The sequence below is a fragment of the Oncorhynchus clarkii genome, unplaced genomic scaffold (genome assembly GCF_045791955.1).
Source record: "Oncorhynchus clarkii lewisi isolate Uvic-CL-2024 unplaced genomic scaffold, UVic_Ocla_1.0 unplaced_contig_3747_pilon_pilon, whole genome shotgun sequence".
NCBI lineage: Eukaryota > Metazoa > Chordata > Actinopteri > Salmoniformes > Salmonidae > Oncorhynchus > Oncorhynchus clarkii.
In genome coordinates this window covers 55,784-76,079 of record NW_027258191.1, presented here as the reverse complement: position 1 = coordinate 76,079, position 20,296 = coordinate 55,784, and the positions used below count along the sequence as shown (strand labels likewise).

The window sequence follows — 20,296 nt, the reverse complement described above, 5'->3', positions numbered from 1 at the left end:
TTTTCTTTAGGCTAATGATATTCAATTTGAGAGTCATTATTTCTATATAGCCTACACTTTGTCATTCTGAATATCTAACTTGAGTGACAATGATGAAGAGTAGCTCTTCACCAATTTGACAGCTCCAACACAGTTACATCTCCAGCACCGTCAAAACATCAGCTATGCAGGTGTCTGCTATCGCCGGTTAACGCTTTATCTGATTGAATCTAGGCCGAAGTGTAGGTTAACCTCTTCCAGTGTGAAGTAATTGATACAAGCTATAAACTATATTTTCAGAGTAGCTTCCCCAACACTGCCTGTTAGTAACCCAGACAGATAGTTATAGTCAGTTATCTAGTTAGCAAAGGGAACAAAACAAAACACAAACGCTTGGCCATTGCAGTGGATATATTCTTCTCTTTGGTTTAAAGGTTAAAGTTTAAAGGTGGGTGATAATGTCCACCTAAAGTGCTATACTTTGTGAGCTGGTCAGCTTTTGCATTGCTCTTTGAGGGCTTTGCCTTCTTATCACACTGACTGACAGATCTACTGGGTCACCCTGAGTATAGTCTCTTCCCAGGGTTCAACTAGTATTTGCCTCCGCCATTTTCAGTTCCCCCATTTTGGAATTCTAGTGGTTCTATTGCTCTCTGTGTGTCTTTTGAAGGGCCAGAGGCAGGAAGTTGTTGCGTAGGGGTGTATGGGATTTTAATGTCACACACAGACTCACACATGCAGCCCCATTGTTTGTCGGATTCACCATCAGAAGTGCTCAGTCTTGAGGAGTGTTAAGGAGTCATGACAGTCAAAGTATGTGTGCATCTAGGTGTGCACGTGTATACTGTACATCTCTATGTCTAGGCATAGCCGCCTCTCAGTTCCGCAGGTGGCCTGGGCCCTCTGTTACTACACAGATCCTCCAGGGGGCGCAACAGAGCGTCCTCTCTAGGTTTATAGGGTATTGCGTAGCTGTCCTCCTCCATCAGTATCCGGTTCAACGTCTGCTCGTTGTTAATGTGGCGACGCACCATCAGTACGTACTGGCGCCCTTCCTCCAGAGGGGGGCAGTCACACACGTTGGGCACCCACAGGAACTCGCGGTGCTCCAGGCGGAAGCGATTGTGGTAGGTGTGGATGATCTGGACATCGTAGCGCGTCTCCTCGCCCCGGTACAGCTTGCTCATGACTTTGGCACGGAACACTGACAACCAATGAAAGACATTATGCTAACACTTTACATAAAGCCAACAGGTATAATGCATTAAAACTTGGTATAACTTACAAGCATGTATGCGCCCTTACAATGTCTTATAATAAGGTTTGTTGTGCCATGCTTGTTTTTCCATGCTGCAATTTTTCAACTGACTTAAAATGTCTGTTTAAGTTTCACCGAATTACATTAGTTCCTTACTTTAAAAAACTATTCAAGTGAGATGTCAACTTGCACCACTATCACCTGATGTTGTAAACTCAAACCCAGCTGTAAACTGGGTCATGTGAATTTAAAGCACACAAGGGTGTTTGAACCGCTAACTTTAGGTATTCAAGAAGTTCAGACTTACCGAAGTCTTTCTGGCAGTACTGCCTCTGGCGCTCCCCTCGACCGCGGGCCCGCCTACATTTCCCACAATGCCCTACGGGAGTAGAAAGAGAAGCGGTGAGTTGATTTGAGCACAGATGGTTTTTTATATCAGGGTATTGCACAATGGTTAGGATGGCACAGATGAGTTTCTGAGAGTGAGTAGGGGACTTAAGGATAGTAGAGTAGAGAGTAGGATAGATTAAAGGAAAGAAGAGATTAGGACAGATTAAAAGGAAGAGTAGAGAGTAGGATAGATTAAAGGAAAGAGAAGAGATTAGGACAGATTAAAAGGAAGAGTAGAGAGTAGGACAGATTAAAGGAAAGAGAAGAGATTAGGACAGATTAAAAGGAAGAGTAGAGAGTAGGATAGATTAAAGGAAAGAGAAGAGATTAGGACAGATTAAAAGGAAGAGTAGAGAGCAGGATAGATTAAAGGAAAGAGAAGAGCATAGGACAGATTAAAAGGAAGAGTAGAGAACGGGATAGATTAAACGAAAGAGTAGAGTAGAGAGCAGGACAGATTCAAGGAAAGAGTAGAGTAGAGAACAGATTAAAGAGTAGAGTAGAGATTAAGACAGATGAAAGGAAGAGTAAAGTAGAGGTTAGGACAGATGAAAGGAAGAGTAGAGTAGAGATTAGGACAGATTAAATGAAGAGAGTAGGACAGATTAAAAGAAGAGTAGAATGTAGGCTAGATGAAAGGAAGAGTAGAGAGTAGCACAGATTAAAGGAAGAGTAGAGTAGAGAGTAGGATATATGAAAGGAAGAGAGTAGGACAGATTAAAGGAAGAGTAGAATGTAGGCTAGATGAAAGGAAGAGTAGAGTAGAGAGTAGGACATTAAAGGAAGAGTAGATTAGAAGGTAGGACAGATTAGAGGAAGAGTAGAGTAGGACAGATTAGAGGAAGAGTAGAGTAGGACAGATTAAATGAAAAGTAGAGTAGGATAGATTAAAGGAAAGAGTAGGGTAGATAGGGGGGATGCAGAGGAGAGAGGATTGTAGCATTTTAGCAAGGCGAGAGTTGAGGTTTAGGGGAGTGGGGGTGAGATAGGGGTTAAAGATTTAGGTGAGGGAGAGATTGAGGTGAGGTGGAGCAAACCTCCTCGGGGTGGTTGGGGTAGTCGGTTCCTCCTGGTCTCATCCCTCTCCAGGCGGGGAAGGACAGGTGGGCGATGGGGCTGGTGAGGGGGTTGTCGAGCTGGGTGGCGAGGGGACTTGATGGGCCAGCCACCTGGAGGAGCTGAGGGACAGTGTGGGAAAAGGTGAGTTACATTATTGAGTATCAACATGCCTTTGGAGTTAGGGCCAGGAGTTTTCATGACCTGACCAAGAAAAGGACCTCAAATGGAACTTTAAGGGATAGTTTACTTATTTATTAGATGTTTGTTTTCTTACCTTAAAAGCAGTCTACGGAAAAGGAGTGGCTGCAATCCACACTTTGTTTTTGTTAAACTAGCCACTGCCAACAAAATGTTAACATGAGCATTTTTTTTACCAAAGCACCATGTCAGTAAATCTCCCCAGTTAAGCATGTTTTACATTTCATGCCCAAATCATTTTTAATCATTAAAAAACAATTAATTGAGGACCACAATCCATTTAAGAGATGAGGGAAAAAATATCTAAATATGTACAATTTCTGAACTATTCCTTTAAATTTGCATTAATCATCCATTAATGTGAGATTTGTGCAAACGATGGAGAAGCATATGTGTATCTTGAATCAGGATTTGGGCAAGGGATCTTTCCAAGGCATTCTTTAGGTAGAATCTGTAAGGACAGGCAGTGGGAGACGAGAAGCAAGTACAGGGAGTGAACATTTAATGAAACACGAAAAGGGTCTGGACAGGGGAAACAAAACAACATTAATGCTGACACGGAGATGCAACTGAGGAACAGACAGATAGAGAGGGAGCAATCAACAAAGTGAAGGAGTCCAGGTGAGTCCAATGAAGCGCTGATGCGTGTAATGATGGTGACAGGTGTGTGTAATGAGGGGCAGCCTGGCGCCCTTGAGTGCCAGGGAGAGGGAGCGGGAGGAGGCGTGACAGAATCACTAAAGAGTGACTTTCTGTCCAGCATCAAATCACTATGATACGACATGAGCAAACATCGTCTTAGATCATTGATTTCTGCTCCAAAATGCTAAATCGCTTTTGTTCGTCTTGACTCCCCCACAGGCTTTCAATGCTCCCTGTGACCACAAGGTAAATAAGACCATGTTTCTAGACCTAACCCAGTCTTTAGCCACGACTCAAAAGGAACTGACTGTGTGACCCTTTAGTGGATCTAAACCCACCAGTTAGAAAACACTATGCTAGGGGCTAGACTACTTCTCAACCCACCAGTTAGAAAACACTATGCTAGGGGCTAGACTATTTCTCAACCCACCAGTTAGAAAACACTATGCTAGGGGCTAGACTACTTCTCAACCCACCAGTTAGAAAACACTATGCTAGGGGCTAGACTACTTCTCAACCCACCAGTTAGAACACACTATGCTAGGGGCTAGACTATTTCTCAACCCACCAGTTAGAACACACTATGCTAGGGGCTAGACTACTTCTCAACCCACCAGTTAGAAAACACTATGCTAGGGGCTAGACTACTTCTCAACCCACCAGTTAGAACACACTATGCTAGGGGCTAGACTACTTCTCAACCCACCAGTTAGAAAACACCATGCTAGGGGCTAGACTACTTCTCAACCCACCAGTTAGAACACACTATGCTAGGGGCTAGACTACTTCTCAACCCACCAGTTAGAAAACACTATGCTAGGGGCTAGACTACTTCTCAACCCACCAGTTAGAACACACTATGCTAGGGGCTAGACTACTTCTCAACCCACCAGTTAGAACACACTATGCTAGGGGCTAGACTACTTCTCAACCCACCAGTTAGAAAACACTATGCTAGGGGCTAGACTACTTCTCAACCCACCAGTTAGAAAACACTATGCTAGGGGCTAGACTACTTCTCAACCCACCAGTTAGAAAACACTATGCTAGGGGCTAGACTACTTCTCAACCCACCAGTTAGAAAACACTATGCTAGGGGCTAGACTACTTCTCAACCCACCAGTTAGAACACACTATGCTAGGGGCTAGACTACTTCTCAACCCACCAGTTAGAACACACTATGCTAGGGGCTAGACTACTTCTCAACCCACCAGTTAGAAAACACTATGCTAGGGGCTAGACTACTTCTCAACCCACCAGTTAGAACACACTATGCTAGTTAGAACACACTATGCTAGGGGCTAGACTTCTTCTCAACCCACCAGTTAGAAAACACTATGCTAGGGGCTAGACTACTTCTCAACCCACCAGTTAGAACACACTATGCTAGGGGCTAGACTACTTCTCAACCCACCAGTTAGAAAACACTATGCTAGGGGCTAGACTACTTCTCAACCCACCAGTTAGAACACACTATGCTAGGGGCTAGACTACTTCTCAACCCACCAGTTAGAACACACTATGCTAGGGGCTAGACTACTTCTCAGCCCACCAGTTAGAAAACACTATGCTAGGGGCTAGACTACTTCTCAACCCACCAGTTAGAAAACACTATGCTAGGGGCTAGACTACTTCTCAACCCACCAGTTAGAAAACACTATGCTAGGGGCTAGACTACTTCTCAACCCACCAGTTAGAACACACTATGCTAGGGGCTAGACGACATCTCAACCCACCAGTTAGAAAACACTATGCTAGGGGCTAGACTACTTCTCAACCCACCAGTTAGAACACACTATGCTAGGGGCTAGACTACTTCTCAACCCACCAGTTAGAACACACTATGCTAGGGGCTAGACTACTTCTCAACCCACCAGTTAGAAAACACTATGCTAGGGGCTAGACTACTTCTCAGCCCACCAGTTAGAAAACACTATGCTAGGGGCTAGACTACTTCTCAACCCACCAGTTAGAACACACTATGCTAGGGGCTAGACTACTCCCATTATGTCCTGCACCAAATTACTTGATAAATTACTAAATTATCAAACCTGTTTACTAAATTCTAAAGGATGCTAAAGTCTTAGATCATTGCTTTGTTGAGCAGTACACAGAAATTAGTCAAAACTATGGTTTTGTACCAAGCACCACTATCTCAGCATGGAATATGCGGTGGGTTTTGGGATTAGGAGCGTTATCACTAAACACTTCTAAGATAAGAGGGGGACATTCCACTCCAGAAACTTCATGCCTTGGCTTTATCAGTTATTGTCAGCCAGGTACAGATCAAAGTATAGCAGGTCAGAACAGTGTATTCAGTTTTGGATCAAAGTCCACTTTTGCAGTTATATAGGACAAATATAATGATTACTATTGAATGTTGGTTACATTCCAACCGGGGCCAATTTAATAGAAATACAACACTGATTATAAACCTATGATTGAGTTTGCAGTTAATAATTCCCCTCTTATATAAACGGATGTCATAAAACATTCCAGAAGACATGTGCTGCACATTAGCAAGGCACAGTCAGTTTGTAGGCCAGGGGTTTTCAAACTGGGGTCCCTGTCAGCCTCCCAGGCCCATGTTGCCCAGGGTTATGAACATACTTTGTAGATGAATAATATTACATAGTGTTGTATTACACCTTCTAAACTTATATCACAGATCCCTTGGCCAAAATGTGTTACCTTTGTTGTTAGTGATATTCATTAAAACCAAATGAAATGTAAAAAAAAAACTATTTTGAGATCTGGCAGTACCTCTGCTCTGCCGGAGGCAGTCAGATCTGAAAATATTAAAAACATATAAACATTTGTTTATTCATTTTACTTGTAGAGCTTGTCGTAATGTGCAGATGTTTAAATACCCCTTGCAGTAATGTTTAGATCCATCTATCTACCCATCTTTCGTGTCCATCTATCTTCCGTATTCATCCATCCATCATCCGTATCATCCATCCATCATCCGTATCCATCCATCCATCATCCATCTTCCATCCCATCCATCTCCATCTTCGTATCATCCATCCATCCATCCATCTCTCCGTATCCATCCATCCATCTTCATCCATCCATCTCCGTATCCATCCGTCCATCATCCGTATCCATCCGTCCATCATCCGTATCCATCCATCCATCATCCGTATCCATCCGTCCATCATCCGTATCCATCCGTCCATCATCCGTATCCATCCTCCATCATCCGTATCCATCCGTCCATCATCCGTATCCATCCATCATCCGTATCCATCCGTCCATCATCCGTATCCATCCATCTTCCGTATTCATCCATCCATCCATCTTCCATTTCTATCATCCATCCATCTTCATCATCCATCCATCCATCCATCCATCCATCCATCCATCCATCCATCATCCGTATCCATCCATCATCATCCATCCATCTTCCGTATTCATCCATCCATCCATCCATCCATCCATCCCGTATCCATCCATCCATCATCCGTATCCATCCATCCATCCATCCATCCATCATCCATATCCATCCATCTTCCGTATTCATTCATCCATTCATCTTCCGTATCATCCATCATCCATATCCATCCATCTTCCGTATCCATCCATCATCCATATCCATCCATCTTCCGTATTCATCCATCATCCATATCCATCCATCTTCCGTATCCATCCATCATCCATATCCATCCATCTTCCGTATCATCCATCATCCATATCCATCCATCTTCCGTATCCATCCATCATCCATATCCATCCATCTTCCGTATCCATCCATCATCCATATCCATCCATCTTCCGTATCCATCCATCATCCATATCCATCCATCTTCCGTATCATCCATCCATCCATCCATCTTCCGTATCCATCCATCATCCATATCCATCCATCTTCCGTATCATCCATCATCCATCCATCCATCTTCCGTATCCATCCATCATCATATCCATCCATCTTCCGTATCCATCCATCATCCATATCCATCCATCTTCCGTATCCATCCATCATCCATATCCATCCATCTTCCGTATCCATCCATCATCATCCATCCATCTTCATCCATCCATCATCATATCCATCCATCTTCCGTATCCATCCATCATCCATATCCATCCATCTTCCGTATCCATCCATCATCCATCATCCATATCCATCCATCTTCCGTATCCATTCCATCATCCATATCCATCCATCTTCCGTATTCATCCATCCATCTTCCGTATTCATCCATCCATCCATCTTCCGTATTCATCCATCCATCCATCTTCCGTATTCCCATCCATCTTCCGTATCCATCCATCATGTATTAAACTTCAGTCACACAAACAGAGGATGAGTGAAACCAGGGGCAGGTTTTCCCATGTAAATACATACATCACATTAAATGGACATTTTGGACATGAAATTTAACACATGTTAATAATGGGTACATTGACGTCCATTGGCTTTTGCTTAGAAAATGCTAGCTAGCAGTTGGTGACAGTGCCTAGGTAAACAAACCCACAACCTGGATTGCATTTTGTCCTTAGACTTCTTACAAGGTAAGGAAACAAAATGTTATTTTAATTTGGTTGAACTATCCCTTTAACAATGGTCAGCGGTCTTACCCCAGTAGGGTCTTGTGCTGACAGGGGGAGGTCTAGTAGTAGTAGTAGTGGTAGTAGTAGTTGTGGGGTGATCCCAGGGGATGTAGCTAGCAGTGTGGTGAGGCTGGCGTAGCTGACTCCTCCTGCCATGGAACAGAGCGTAGCGGTCTGGAGGGAGCCAATACTCGTATTCTATCCCCGGGTTTCTGTCTGTCACCAACACCTGCAGACACAACCACACAGTGTACAACGGATGTATATTTTAATATATATTGTTTTATAATACCCTGTATATTTTAAGCAATATTGGCCATATAACACAAACCTCAGAGATGCCTTATTGCTATTATAAACTGGTTACCAACGTAATTAGAAAAGTTAAAAATAAATGTTTTGTCATACCCGTGGTATACGGTCTAATATAACACGGCTGTCAGCCAATCAGTATTCAGGGCTCAAACCACCCAGTTTAGAACTGTCAATACCAACAATATACTGAAAAAATATAACATATGGAAGACAACACGTTAAGAAAATATATGTCCGTTACATATAGGAGAGGAGACTGACTGGTTATAAATTGGCGTTTTGTATTTGTCATTATTAGGATCCCCATTAGCTGCTGCCAAGGTAGCAGCTACTCTTCCTGTGGTCCAAACACATTAAGGCACTTACATTACACATAAAACAGTTTATCATATACATATCATATATAACAGTATTACACCACTAAATATCTACAATACAAAATGTATAATACCACAATATTGCAATGTACGTGTGTGTCGAGAGAGTCTGCTAGCGTGTGTGCGTATGCATGTGTCTGTACCTGTGTGGGTGTCTCTTCACAGTCTCCATTGGTGTCTGATGTGGAATAGAGTTCCATTGTCATTCTATAAGGTGTATTTATCTGATGTCTTGTGGGGTATTTATGGGTGTCCGAGAGTTCCACATTCAGTAGTCATGAGCCATGAGAGATTGACATGCATATCATTAACGTAGTACTGTAGTACTGTGAGCCACACTCTGAACAGTAGTCTAGGTGCATAGTCTGTATCATTGTTGTGAGGTTACATCCCTGTTAGTGAGCATTTTTCCTTTGTTGTGCAAAATTTGATAATTTTTCCATCCACCTGACAGGTGTGGCATATCAAGAAGCTGATTAAACAGCATGATCATTACACAAGTGCACCTTGTGCTGGGGACAATAAAAGGCCACTAAAATGTGCAGTTCTGTCACACAACACAATGCCACAAATGTCTCAAGTTTTGAAGGCGAGTGCAATTGGCATGTTGACTGCACGAAAGCCCACCAGAGCTGTTGCCAGAGAATTGAATGTTAATTTCTCTAACATAAGCAGCCTCCAACATTGTTTTAGAGAATTTGGTAGTACGTCCAACCGGCCTCCCAACCACTGTCGTTGTGTGGGTGAGCGGTTGGCTGATGTGAACAAACTGCCCCATGGTGGCAGTGGGGTTAAGGTATGGACAGGCATAAGCTACGGACATTGAACACAATAGCATTTTATCAATGGCAATTTGAATGCATAAAAATACCGTAACGAGATCCTAAGGCCCATTGTGAGGCCCATTTCTTTCTTTCCTTCCCGTCATGTGAAATCCAGAGATTAGGGCCTAATGAATCTATTTCAATTGACTTCCTCATATGAACTGTTACTCAGTAAAAATCAATGAAATTGTTGCATGCTACGATAATATTTTTGTTCAGTATAGTTATTGCATTGCAGCTCCTGTCAATCATAACTTTGACCAGACTGACCATGATGTGCAGGTCCTCCATAGTGGGTCCAGGGACCTCAAAGCTTTCCCAGGTGTCCACAGAGCGCTTGTACAGGAGCTTGGTTCCCGCTACGCTGTACTCCCCAGGAACACTGATCTTCCAGTTCCCATTAATGACAAACTGGGAACGCCCGTTCTGGAGCGCTGGAGGGAGAAGAGAAGGCTTGAATGAAGGTAGGAAATGTGTTTAGTTTTCAATGCTGATTGGTGAAGTGTGACTGAAATTGGCTTTGTGATGATAATATGTATGTGTTTGAATTATGCTACGGTTGGGGTCAATTCCTTTTCAGTCAATTCACAAATCGCAATTGAGGTATGAGGGAAATTTGATGTGGATTTTTCCTCCTCATATCCAATTACGATCTTGTCTCATCGCTGCAACTCTTGGTAGAGGTGAAAGTCGAGTCATGCATCCTCTGAAACATGACCCGCCAAACAGCGCTTCTTAACACCCGCCAACTTAACCTGGAAGCCAGCTGCACCAATGTGTCGGAGGAAACACCGTTCAACTGACGACCGGGGTCAGCCTGCAGGTGCCCGGACCACCACAAGGAGTCGCTAGATGAGCCAAGTAAAGCCCCCCCGGCCAAACCCTCCCCTAACCCGGGCAAAGCTGGGCCAATTGTGTGCCGCCCTATGGGACTCCCGGTCACGGCCGGTTGTGACACAGCCTGGGATTGAACCCGGGTCTGAAGTGACGCCTCAAGTACTGCGATGCAGTTCCTTCGACCGCTGCGCCACTCAGGAGGCCATGAGTTGGAATTTCTACTTACATTTATGTCAGTTAGCAGACCCTTTTATCCAAAGTAACAGAGTAGTGAGTGCATACATTTTTTTTTGTACTGGTCCTGCGTGGGAATCAAACCCACAACCCTGGCGTTGCAAGAGCCATGCTCTACCAACTGAGCTACACGGGACCATACCACTTTATTTGAAATGGAATAAACCTCAACCCTACAATGTAACATCTCTTAATTCAGCAAAGTTACAAAGTTGCCTTGCCAAACAGAGTGGCATTACTACATCATTGCCTTGTTTGGCCTAACTGTGACAATTTACAGGAACAAACAAATGGGGAAACCAACTCTTGGAACATACTTTTTTTTTGGGGGGGGGGGGGAATCTTCCAACCAAATCAGAACTAACCAAGTACATCCACTTGCCTGCCAGAAGGCCAGATCCCCAGTTCCCCCCACCCTTTTCCCGCACCCAGTTCCCCCACCCTGCCCCATGGCCAAATTAAACCTTTACGTGTGTTCCATTTCAGGATCCCTGCATTTTCCATTTCAGGAGTCACGTTATTACAGTCTTGTAAATGTGGGTGAGAATAGATGGATAGCCTTGGGTGTTGTGTTGACTGGAGAGCCCAGCCAGAGTGCAGCTGGGTATCAACCAGAGAGCTGTATCGGTCTCTGGTGCCAGGAAGTAACAGTAAGCTAACAGGAATGAGAGGAGAGAAGCATTATGGCTACTGAAAGTGTCAGGGAAGTGGTAGAGTTCTCTAGCCATGGCTGGGTGGGTTGAAACTCATAGCAGACATACTGAAGATGATAAAAAGGTTTCAAAGCAAATTCTCTGTCAAACCAGCACTTCTGAGAGGCTGTCTGTATATGTACTGTATATAGTTAATGATATACAGAACATTGATGCTGTCCTTGTGTGACAGCTCATTCCCAGTGTGTGTGCGTGCGTGTGCGCGCGTGCGTCTGTCAAGCTGAGCCATCTCTTACCCAGATAGTTCCTGCTGTTATCGGTGACACGGATGTGAGTAGCTCCAGCTGGGATCATGGTCACTTCATTGTACCCAAACGGACCCGCTATAGCCAACAGAGTACAGAGACATTCATTAAGACAGATATTACACCAGTGGGAAACAAGTATAAACCATTAATTTAGAGACTGGGTAACAGTGATGTAGATAAACACAATATGTGGTGCAGTGTGTGTTATATGCAATATATATATAAATATATATTTATATTTGTGAATATATATGGTATATGCTTATGTGTAACACATATAAAACTTTATTAAAGTAAATACATAAACTCAGAAAAAAGGTCCTCTCACTGTCAACTGCTTTTGTTTTCAGCAAACTTAACATGTGTAAATATTTGTATGAACATAACAAGACTCAACAACTGAGACATAAACTGAACAAGTTCCACAGACATGTGACTAACAGAAATTGAATGATGTGTCCCTGAACAAAGGGGGGTCAAAATAAAATAACAGTCAGTATCTGGTGTGGCCACCAGCTGCATTAAGTACTGCAGTGCATCTCCTACTCATAGTCTGCCCCAGATTTGCCAGTTCTTGCTGTGAGATGTTACCCCACTCTTCCACCAAGGCACCTGCAAGTTCCCGGACCCTAGCCCTCGCCCTCTGATCCAACAGGTCCCAGACGTGCTCAATGGGATTGAGATCCGGGCTCTTCGCTGGCCATGCAGAACACTGACATTCCTGTCTTGAAGGAAATCACGCACAGAACGAGCAGTATGGCTGGTGGCATTGTCATGCTGGAGGGTCATGTCAGGATGAGCCTGCAGGAAGGGTACCACATGAGGGATGTCTTCCCTGTAACGAACAGCATTGAGATTGCTTGCAATGACAACAAGCTCAGTCCGATGATGCTGTGACACACCACCACCATGACGGACCCTCTACCTCCAAATCGATCCCGCTCCAGAGAACAGGCCTCGGTGTAACGCTCATTCCTTTGACGATAAACACGAATCCGACCATCACCCCTGGTGAGACAAAACCGTGAGTCGTCAGTGAAAAGCACTTTTTGCCAGTCCTGTCTGGTCCAGCGACGGTGGGTTTGTGCCCATAGTCGACGTTGTTGCTGATGATGTCTGGTGAGGACCTGCCTTACAACAGGCCTACAAGCCCTCAGTCTGAGCACTGATGGAGGGATTGTGCGTTCCTGGTGTAACTCGGGCAGTTGTTGTTGCCATCCTGTACCTGTCTGCAGGTGTGATGTTCGGATGTACCGATCCTGTGCAGGGGTTTTTACACGTGGTCTGCTACTGCGAGGATGATGAGCTGTCGGTCCTGTCTCCCTGTAGCGCTGTCTTAGGCGTCTCACAGTACGGACATTGCAATTTATTGCCCTGGCCACATCTGCAGTCCTCATGCCTCCTTGCAGCATGCCTAAGGCACGTTCACGCAGATGAGCAGGGACCCTGGGCATCTTTATTTTGGTGTTTTTCAGTCAGTAGAAAGGCCTCTTTCGTGTCCTAACTTTTCATAACTGTGACCTTAATTGCCTACCGTCTGTAAGCTGTTAGTGTCTTAACGGTAGTTCCACAGGTGCATGTTCATTAATTGTTTATGGTTCATTGAACAAGCTTGGGAAACAGCGTTTAAACCCTTTACAATGAAGATCTGTGAAGTTATTTGGATTTTTACAAATTATCTTTGAAAGACAGGGTCCTGAAAAAGGGACGTTTCTTTTTTTGTGGAGTTTATATACGTATATACATATAGCTTTTTTTCTGAGATATATTCTCATAGCAAATTGTTAATACATATTAATTTACTCATTAATGATAACTAAATTAGGATTACATAATGATTTACAGACAGTTTATTAATGGTTAAACCAAAGCGGGATATTTCACCATCGAGCCAAAAGCATGAACCATTCATTTAGAGAGTGATATTTCACTAGTCAAAAGCAGTCAACATCTCTGTGGTTCCCCTGCTGCTGGTGTGTGAAAAGCGAGCAGCAAGACTACCCTATTCATCGTGGTTTTTCTATGGGACTGAGAAACCGTTGCTCTTGTTTTGACAATTGTAGGTCTCTGAGATGAAAGCTGTGTGTGAATTAAGAGTTATAGTGCTATTTTAAATGGGTCCATTTGAAGAAAGCGTAAAGCTAATATAGTGATTTACCGCCACCTACAACACAGTCCTGAACCAAATATTGTGTGAAATTCATTTATTTTGGTCACTAGATTGAGGTGATATAGCTTAAAGTGGCAATCAGCAGTTGCTACATCCATTTTATGGGGATAAATGAATTATATGTTCCCTCTGAACTTATAAATGCCTCATAAACTTACTTCATCTGTCCTACCTCATCACAACACAAAATATAAGCTTGTTTTACTCCGTTTGTAAACAAAGAAAATGTTAACAAACACTATATGGCCTCAAAACATGGTTAAAACTATCATGTTGATATCATGGTCAGTCCTTGCATCCATAGCTTTGTCTATGAACTTGAGAGTGGTTTATTTCTGCAGCCCCATCCCTCAGCTGTTTACTGAACCAGGGGCAGGAAGAACGCTTTGTTATTGTTTCTACTGTAGATTGCCGCTTTAAAGACATTTCCTAACCATAGGCAACTCAATTTGAAGACAATGCTCTAATCATTTGCTAGTTTAAAATGTTGGAAGCCCTCAATTGCAATGTCCATGCTAAAACGGGTTATATCCATCTAGAGTCCTCTATCAGTCTCTATGGTTCAGCAATAGACTTAGTTATGAACCCGAGTTTGAGTTTTTTGAATGAATCTTGTATGTTAGTGCTGGGCTAGAACAAAGGCCTGCAGACCCCGGAGGGCCTACCCTTAATAAGTTCAGCTGTGTTCAGGACTTCCTCGTTCAAACAAACATCTAGCAACATCTAAAAACCAAAAACATTTTCTATGCAAGCTAACATCACTGTGTGGCTGGACCTGTTTCGAGTTAGTAGGTACTGTACTGTTAAAAATGCCATGAAATAGCTTTTGATTCAAATTCCGGTGGTTGTAGCATGGCCAAAAGCAAAGCAAAAGTAGGACAAATCCAACTCATGCAATTAAACCATCCAGAGTCCTCTATCTATCTCTATGGTTCAGACTGTCTCCATTAAATTAATGACTCGCAAAGATTTTGCCATGTTGTGTGAAGAGCTGGAGTAAGTCAGCTGTTCTACAACACAAAATTATTAAACGGTCTAGTTTTGTCTTGGCTGTTGAGTTATGAAACTGATCTATATGTATGTGATAGATCTGCACAGGGCTGTTGACTTATGAAACTGATCTATATGTATGTGATAGATCTGCACAGGGCTGTTGACTTATGAAACTGATCTATATGTATGTGATAGATCTGCACAGGGCTGTTGAGTTATGAAACTGAACTATATGTATTTGGTAGATCTGCACAGGGCTGTTCTGCACAGGGCTGTTGAGTTATGAAACTGATCTATATGTATGTGATAGATCTGCACAGGGCTGTTGACTTATGAAACTGATCTAGATGTATGTGATAGATCTGCACAGGGCTGTTGAGTTATGAAACTGAACTATATGTATGTGATAGATCTGCACAGGGCTGTTGACTTATGAAACTGATCTAGATGTATGTGATAGATCTGCACAGGGCTGTTGAGTTATGAAACTCATCTAGTTGTATGTGATAGATCTGCACAGGGCTGTTGAGTTATGAAACTGATCTATATGTATGTGATAGATCTGCACAGGGCTGTTGACTTATGAAACTGATCTAGATGTATGTGATAGATCTGCACAGGGCTGTTGAGTTATGAAACTGAACTATATGTATGTGATAGATCTGCACAGGGCTGTTGACTTATGAAACTGATCTAGATGTATGTGATAGATCTGCACAGGGCTGTTGAGTTATGAAACTCATCTAGTTGTATGTGATAGATGAGTTATGAAACTGGACTATATGTATTTGGTAGATCTGCACAGGGCTGTAGAGTTATGAAACTGATCTATATGTATGTGATAGATCTGCACAGGGCTGTTGAGTTATGAAACTGATCTATATGTATGTGATAGATCTGCACAGGGCTGTTGACTTATGAAACTGATCTATATGTATGTGATAGATCTGCACAGGGCTGTTGACTTATGAAACTGATCTATATGTATGTGATAGATCTGCACAGGGCTGTTGACTTATGAAACTGATCTAGATGTATTTTTGTATTAGTGCTAGGCTGGAACAAAGATCTTCACACAATTTGGCCACAAAAGTGCCTATCCTGTAGAGTTCAGCTGTAGGGTTTGAGTTATCAACCTTGAGTTAGGGTTCTGTTCCGCCTCCGGTTAACATTAGAGTGTTATAGCCTGACCGTGATGATTATTTGAATCTGGTGAGTTAGTACCGGGCTGGAACAAACACCTGCACACCAGACGTGCCTGACCTTAAGAAGATCTTAGAGTTAGAAAAGGTAAGACAAATGTATGAACTCACTACTGTAAGTCACTCTGGATAAGAGCGTCTGCTAAATGACTCAAAGATAAATGTATGTATAGCTTGACCGTGATGAGTTCTCTGGGCCCTTGGCTTTTGACCCTGTGGGAAGCAATGATTACACCCAGCGGCATCAAATCTGTTATGCCTCATTGGGACACACAGCTGCAGGAGGAGAGAAAACCCGGGAAGCCCTCCTAGGCTGCCCAGGCACTCAAACAAAGCCTCCTTTATCTCCATGTTGTCTCCTCACTCAAGCTGAACCATCATGAAGCAGTACAGTCTCTCTTCAGTCACTGTGCCCACACGCGGCGCCAGCTCAACAGAGGATTCTGTTTCAGAACTCAAGCTGAACCATCATGAAGCAGTACAGTCTCTCTTCAGTCACTGTGCCCACACGCGGCGCCAGCTCAACAGAGGATTCTGTTTCAGAATGGAGCGCAGTGCCAAATCGCACGCCAGAGGTGTTGGCCGCTCTGTGTGTGTATGTGTGTGTGGGTCTGTGTGTGTGTCTGTGTGTGTGTATGTGTCGAGGGGAGGGGGGATTTATTATTGTGTATTCTTGTTTGGGTGCCTGTGTCTGCCTTGCACAGAGTGCAAGTGTGTGTCCGTGTGTGTCCGTGTGTGTCTTTCTCTGCTGCTTGAACACTCGGTCACTGTCCTGCAGGAATCACTTAGGTTGAGAATTCCATGGCAGAGGGCCAGAGCTTATAGTTTGGGGGCCTCTGCTTTGACCCTCAGAAAACACACACACACACACACACACACACACACACACACACACACACACACACACACACACACACACACACACACACACACACACACACACACACACACACACACACACAGTGCATTTATGGGCCTAGAGTAACATTCTGTTGATGTTCTGTTTGTACATTCTGTTTCTTAGAGTGCAGCAAGTACCATTAGTGTTCCCTTATCGAAACTTCATGAATCCAGCTTTGACTAAACATAAACACCGAGTGTACAAAACATTAGGAACATCTGCTCTTTCCATGACATACACTGACCAAGTGAATTCTATGATCCCTTATTGATGTCACCTGTTAAAGCCACTTCAATCAGGGTACATGAAGGGGAGGAGACAGATTAAAGAAGGGGTTTTAAGCCTTGAGACAATTCAGACATGGATTGTATATGTGTGCCATTCAGAGGGTGAATGGGCAAGACAAAAGATTGAAGTGTCTTTGAACGGGGTATGATAGTAGGTGCCAGGCGCACCGGTTTTAGTCAAGAACTGCAACGCTACTGGGTTTCTCCGCGCTCAACAGTTTCTTCCTGTGTGAATCAATGGGCCACCACCCAAAGGACATCCAGTCAACTTGACACAACCATGGGAAGCATTGGAGTCAACATGGGCCAGCATCCCTGTGGAACGCTTTCAACACCTTGTAGAGTCAACATGGGCCAGCATTGCTGTGGAACGCTTTCAACACCTTGTAGAGTCAACATGGGCCAGCATCCCTGTGGAACGCTTTCAACACCTTGTAGAGTCAACATGGGCCAGCATCCCTGTGGAACACTTTCAACACCTTGTAGAGTCAACATGGGCCAGCATCCCTGTGGAACGCTTTCAACACCTTGTAGAGTCCATGGCTGACAGATTGAGGCTGTTCTGAGGGCAAAGGGGGGTGCAACCAAATATTAGGAAATTTGTAATGTTTTGTACATTCAGTGTGTCAGCCTTTGACATTTTGTTTGCTCTGTCTATGCTTCAAGTTTGTGTGTGTGTGTGTTTGCTTATGTGTACCTGCTCCCTGTGCATTCTGGTACACACTCCTGTGGTGTAGACAGGTGGAGTTCTGTCCTCCACACACCATACAGGCATCCTCCTGCTGGTCCGAGCCCAAGATCAGGTCACAGCCCGGTGTCTACACAAGACAGACAACATACAGGCAACGTTCAGACAACGCACAGGCAACACAGAGACAATTAACATAAAACCAGACACACAACAGACAAAGCAAAAACAAATCAAGGTTGAAAACCAAATACCCCAAGATACCACCTGAAAAAGAGCACCAGTAACTGCTGGTCTGATGGCCTTGTTAAACGTAGACCCAGTGAAATGCCACAAGCAGCACTGCAGATATTGAGATGAGTGAGATGCAAGACTTCACTCCCACACAGTCACACACAGCATCTGCACATGTGCACGGGTTCGTTTCACGTTGTTACAACGTGGGACCCACGGAACCAAAATGGCTGAGAATTTCTGCCTCGCGCTTCAACGCTCTTAGTTGTTGCGGAAATTGACCCACGCTGCTGTTTACTTTCTGTGTTTATGTCATATCGCTGGGTCTACCTTTAAGGGACGATCACTCCGGGTACCTGATTAGACTGGACAGGCTCCTTTACTATGCCTCAGACACACAGCTTTATGACTGGTTTTTCATCATGACACATTCACACCACGTCCGGGAGTTCAGAGTTGGTAACCCTTTGGCAGAAAAGAGCCTATGGAAAAGTCTAGTTGTTTTCTCCTTTCTCTGTAAAAGTGGGACTGACCTCTGACCCCGGCTTGGGCATGCTGACCCCCAATATATCAGTCCAGGCGTAAAGTTCAGGGGTGATGATTGGCGGGTCAAAGGTCCCATAAGAAGTCAGGGGTGTGTCATGTAAACAGAGAGCCCTTCCCCCTATGGCAGAATTGCAGTAATCGTAAAGCAGTTCTAGTTGAGGGGTGCAGGTTTTCTACAATACCACAGAACTCAGAAGGCTTCAGAATAATTCTGAACAGGAAGAAGGGCATGTAGATAATACCACACCAACATTTATTTGAAGATGGTGACCTAGCGATGGAGGTAAGTTGAAGATGTGGATGTCTTTTTCCACTACATAAAAGGACAAGGGGCACAGCACTAATTAACTATGTCCATGTAGTCAGATGTTGCTCTTTGGTGAACATCCCCACTGTCTCTGTTGAAGCATGTTCCACTCTGGAGAGACGTGGAGAGGAGAGACGTGGAGAGACGATGAGAGGAGAGATGTGGAGAGACGATGAGAGGAGAGACGTGGAGAGACGATGAGAGGAGAGACGTGGAGAGACGATGAGAGGAGAGATGTGGAGAGACGATGAGAGGAGAGACGTGGAGAGACGATGAGAGGAGAGACGTGGAGGGACGATGAGAGGAGAGATGATGAGAGGAGACGTGGAGAGACGATGAGTGGAGAGACAAGGAGAGGAGAGACGTGGAGAGACGAGGAGAGGAGAGACGTGGAGAGACAAGGAGAGGTGGAGAGACGATGAGGAGAGACGTGGAGAGACGATGAGAGGAGAGATGTGGAGAGACAATGAGAGGAGAGAATAGGAGAGACGATGAGAGACAAGGAGAGGAGAGACGAGGAGAGGAGAGACGAGGAGAGGAGAGACGAGGAGAGACGATTAGAGGAGACGAGGAGAGGAGATGATGAGAGACGATGAGAGGAGAGAAGGAGAGGAGAGAATAGGAGAGACGTTGAGAGGAGAGAATAGGAGAGGAGAGGAGAGACGAGGAGAGGAGAGACGAGGAGAGACGAGGAGAGACGAGGAGAGAAGATTAGAGGAGAAACGAGGAGAGGAGAAACGAGGAGAGGAGAGACGAGGAGAGACGATGAGAGGATAGATAAGGAGAGGAGAGAATAGGAGAGAGGTGGAAAGACGATGAGAGGAGAGAAGAAAAAAATAGACAAGGAGAGACGTGGAGAGATGATGAGAGGAGAGACGATGAGAGGAGAGACGAGGAGAGGAGAGATGATGAGAAGAGAGACGATGAGAGGAGAGACGAGGAGAGGAGAGACGAGGAGAGAAGAGACGATTAGAGGAGAGACGATGAGAAGAGAGACGATGAGAGGAAAGACGAGGATTGGAGAGACGGTGAGAGGAGAGACGATGAGAGGAGAGACGATGAGAGGAGAGACGATGAGAGGAGAGACGATGAGAAGAGAGACGAGGAGAGACGATGAGAAGAGAGACGATGAGAGGAGAGACGAGGAGAGGAGAGACGATGAGAGGAGAGACAATGAGAGGAGAGACGATGAGAGGAGAGACGATGAGAGGAGAGACGATGAGAGGAGAGACGATGAGAGGAGAGACGATGAGAAGAGAGACGATGAGAGGAGAGACGATGAGAGGAGAGACGAGGAGAGGAGAGACGATGAGAGGAGAGACGATGAGAGGAG

General features: G+C 44.3%; 1 protein-coding gene across 3 annotated transcripts in view; it reads right to left on the bottom strand.

The window, feature by feature from the left end:
- LOC139395938 (ADAMTS-like protein 5) overlaps positions 1–20,296 on the bottom strand; it is a 55,005-nt gene continuing 34,709 nt past the window's right edge. For all 3 annotated transcript variants that reach the window (XM_071143246.1, XM_071143247.1, XM_071143248.1), the window contains exons 7-13: positions 17,886–18,006; positions 11,624–11,710; positions 9,874–10,037; positions 8,115–8,316; positions 2,665–2,805; positions 1,545–1,616; positions 1–1,183 (exon numbers count right to left, since the gene is read on the bottom strand). In XM_071143246.1, the coding sequence (XP_070999347.1) occupies positions 840–1,183; positions 1,545–1,616; positions 2,665–2,805; positions 8,115–8,316; positions 9,874–10,037; positions 11,624–11,710; positions 17,886–18,006 (1,131 nt within the window). In that variant the 3' untranslated portion in view covers positions 1–839. The remainder of the gene's footprint in view (positions 1,184–1,544; positions 1,617–2,664; positions 2,806–8,114; positions 8,317–9,873; positions 10,038–11,623; positions 11,711–17,885; positions 18,007–20,296) is intronic.